The sequence below is a fragment of the Phytophthora parasitica genome, assembly GCF_000247585.1.
Source record: "Phytophthora parasitica INRA-310 unplaced genomic scaffold supercont2.55, whole genome shotgun sequence".
NCBI classification, from domain to species: Eukaryota; Oomycota; class Peronosporomycetes; order Peronosporales; family Peronosporaceae; genus Phytophthora; species Phytophthora nicotianae.
The window spans coordinates 428882-432262 of record NW_008649041.1 but is presented as its reverse complement, the minus strand read 5'-3'; the positions used below and the strand labels follow the sequence as shown (position 1 = coordinate 432262).

The following is a 3381-nucleotide window of genomic DNA, read 5'->3' as shown; positions in this document are numbered from 1 at the left end:
ATAATCAGTGCCGGCCCTTCCCATTATTGGATTTACGACTCCAACCAAGGCGTAAAAACACCGCACACCGGACATTTTCGTTGAAGCAGGACTAGACAGGATTTAAGTAAGTCAAGCAACTCTGAAGATGCATCGCGTTTCAATATGTTCGGCATATGGTGCAGCTTCGTTGGATTGGTACATCTTGAGCTTTGCTTTTGCCGTTGTGCCGTAAAGCAAAGTCGGTACACGTTCATCTCCTGCCATACTGTAGTACAGTATGAAAGGTGCTTCGTTGTGTTACATTAAGTTTATTTCTCTGTTGAGTCTACTTGTCAGACGAAATATTCGTTCATTTAAAATGAACGAGTCTTCTTTAAACCTTACTATGGTACTATCTGAATGCGTTCATCTTTCAAGCAATTTAAATAAGGTTTTACCGTTTTGGTATTAACTTTGGTACTTCCAGTCACTTGTTCAGTAAAGAATTCAGTTTTTGATGGCTTACTTTTTATGACATTTTTTATGCCCTAAACAAAATAACTCGACGTAGCGACGCGCACCTTTTATGGGTAACAATAACTCCACAATTACCGCGTTTTCCAATATATTTAATTATACAGTCGGTTGCAGCATGAGAAAAAGTTCAAGAAAGCACAATACTTTGCAAGTAATTATAAATTAAAGGTGTTCCAATGCAAATCATGTAGCAAATGTTTATCCTACAGAGTAATCTGTCAGCCATAAAAGCAATCAATGATCCCAGTGAATCAACTGAGTGAAGGCCGCTGAATATTTCTATTTTCGTTTGTATAAGAGTACAGGCAGGGTCATGCATGGTCCGAAAGGAGACGAGTTTACTGTCACCACAGATGTAGTAATAAGTTATATGATAGGAGGCGGTAGGAGTCCATCCACCCAATAAAAATATGACTCAAAATGAGGTAGGCAGCAAAACGACTCTGGTTCGGACAGTATGGTTCAATTTTCCATCGTAGCGTTGAGTCCTCGTGGCATGAGACAAAAATGAAAACCCGATCGTAAGATACACCACCATGTAAACACTTGGTATTTCTGGGGCCACAATCCGTGCACAGGTATAGGGATTTACGTTTGGCCTACGGTCCACACAGTTTACTTCTTTCGTAATCGTATCCTTTGTCTTGACTTTCGCATCTCAACGTCTCGAAACAAATCTCAAAGGTGAGCATCAAACGTTTGTGCAGTGAGCACCGCCACACAAACACGACAGTGCTTCCTTTCACTCGACAACTTGCAAGCCAGAGTTACAACCGCCATCCACTTCATCGATCCAGCATGCGAGTGCTACAGTTGATCGCTTTGATCGCGCTTGTGTCTAGCTGCGCCGCCTCAGTCCCCACCAGTTCCGGTCTTGTGAAGATCAGTTCGGGTGCTGAGGTTCTGTCTCGCGTGCTAGCTGGCGACCACAAGCAGACCAAGCGATCTCTGCGTCGGAACGATCCCGACGAGCTGGATGGACTTGATTCTACAAAAGAGGATAGGGCGACGACAGGAATGCTTGACGACTTCTTAGTGAAAGTGGGCGGCGTGCTGGATGACGCTGTGGGGAAGACCGACGACTTGGCGCTGAAGGCAGGACAGCAAGGAAAACCGTGGAGCAGACTGAAAGATTTAGTTGCGAAGAACAAGATTAAAGACCTGGCAGAACGCTCGCCTCTAGTGGAAAAGCTGTCTAAGTACGATTTTGCTCCAAAAGTAAGTCTCTCGACACTGCAGCAGCTGGACGACATCGAAAAAGTGAGGCTGGTGGATTTAAAGAAGGGTGTCAAGGGTACCAAGGAGACTCCCGATGGCATGCGAAGGGTGATCGAGCCCTTTGAAGGCATGAAAGTAGCCCCTAAGAAGTTTCTAGAATCCCATGTGGGGCGCGACGCTCAACGCTATGCCGACGACGGCAGTCGGTTGTTATCGGCTAATGTGGTTTGGCGTCTTAACGAGAAAGGAGAAAAGCAGATTCTTCTCATTTCGAGCTCCAACCCGAAGAAAGGAGACTTTTTGCTTCCCAAGGGCGGCTGGGACAAGGGCGAAGATATTAAGAAGGCGGCGTTGCGGGAGGTCATCGAAGAAGGAGGAGTACGTTAAGTTCTCTTTTCCTGTGTTCACTATTGGGAACCGCAAAGACTAACTAACTTGTGACTCTGTAGGTGAGTGGCCAACTCGCGCACGGTCTAGGCAAGGTGAAGTTCTCGGAAGACGGCAAAAAATACATTTATCAAGCGTTCATGGTGAGAAGCAGCACGGTCTATGACGATTGGGCCGAGAGCATTCGTTATCGCTTATGGGTACGTGATTTAACGGGCTCTATCGACACTCTTCGAGAACTAAGTGTTGAAACTGGGTTTATATTTCATTAGGTGTCGATGGATGACGCGATGGAAATTCTTAAGGATCGCCCTAGGATGGCCGAAGTGGTGAAAAGAGCCATGCACATGGATGCCAAAATCGCAGCTAAAGAACTGCCTGAGCTCAATCCCAAACTCTCCCAAGTTAAGCTGACTTGAACTAAGTAATACCTCGCGTGGGCCAAAGCAACAATAGCAGAGTCAACATAAAATGTATCGACTGTGTCGCCAATTCACTAAACTCGTTTTTTTTATTTTTAGTGTTCCGGATTCGTAGAGCCCAATAAATGACGGTTTTGTTGGCTCAATTAGATTAAAGAAAATGGACATTGGCAGTACTGTACCGTAAAAGCTACAAGTTTTTTTTATCTTAACATTAGTTACAGTGAGGCGATTACAAAATTGTGCGTTCTACTGCACTCAATACTGCCATGCTGGTGATTCGAAACCTTCGAGCTAAAAAAGGGATTCGTGTGACTCAATGGCTAAGTGGGCGAAGTCATGATATTTTATAACCAAAAAGGATAACCGGCTACTTGAGATTTTTGTTATTACCTTGGCTAAACCAAATGAAGATATTATAATCCTATTGGTGTACTAGTACAGTAAATTCTCGGGATTTTATATCCAGGCCCGATAACTGTAAGCTAAAAATGTTGCTTGTAAATGAGAGCACCCGTTTTTACAGCTGGATACAAACTACGTACTTGTGTGGATATCATAGCTTGGAATTACCTTGCACACATGACGAAAAAGGTATAGTGGTCACCAACAATACTACATTATAAATCGCGGTTATTGTGCGTAGAGTCCTAGCGCGGCAGCAGCACATTGCATAACTTAGGTGTAAACTCGGTATGTATCAAGGTGGTAGCGGGCAATCGGAGTAAAATACTGATGTTCCAACCAGAAGTGGCATAACGTTCTAGATGAAGATTTCTTATAGTTCAGTTGACTGTTTTATTGTCTATGCATTTTTAGAAGATGAATTATTTATTAACAACAATGATGTTGTTCC

At 43.7% G+C, this 3381-nt stretch overlaps 1 protein-coding gene across 1 annotated transcript; it reads left to right on the top strand.

The window, feature by feature from the left end:
• The first annotated feature begins 1096 nt into the window (after positions 1–1096).
• PPTG_15549 (hypothetical protein) lies at positions 1097–2719 on the top strand. The gene is made up of 3 exons (XM_008913774.1): positions 1097–2094; positions 2166–2303; positions 2376–2719. Exons 1-3 carry the CDS (start codon positions 1297–1299, stop codon positions 2520–2522), a joined length of 1083 nt encoding a protein of 360 aa, XP_008912022.1. The 5' UTR covers positions 1097–1296; the 3' UTR covers positions 2523–2719.
• The last annotated feature ends 662 nt before the right edge of the window (positions 2720–3381 follow it).

Excerpts from the sequence above, each read along its gene's own strand:
- PPTG_15549 (XM_008913774.1), top strand. The coding sequence starts at position 1,297 with ATGCGAGTGCTACAGTTGATCGCTTTGATCGCGCTTGTGTCTAGCTGC. Across the intron at positions 2,095-2,165 it reads AGGTCATCGAAGAAGGAGGA|GTGAGTGGCCAACTCGCGCA; the intron begins GTACGTTAAGTT and ends GTGACTCTGTAG. Across the intron at positions 2,304-2,375 it reads GCATTCGTTATCGCTTATGG|GTGTCGATGGATGACGCGAT; the intron begins GTACGTGATTTA and ends ATATTTCATTAG.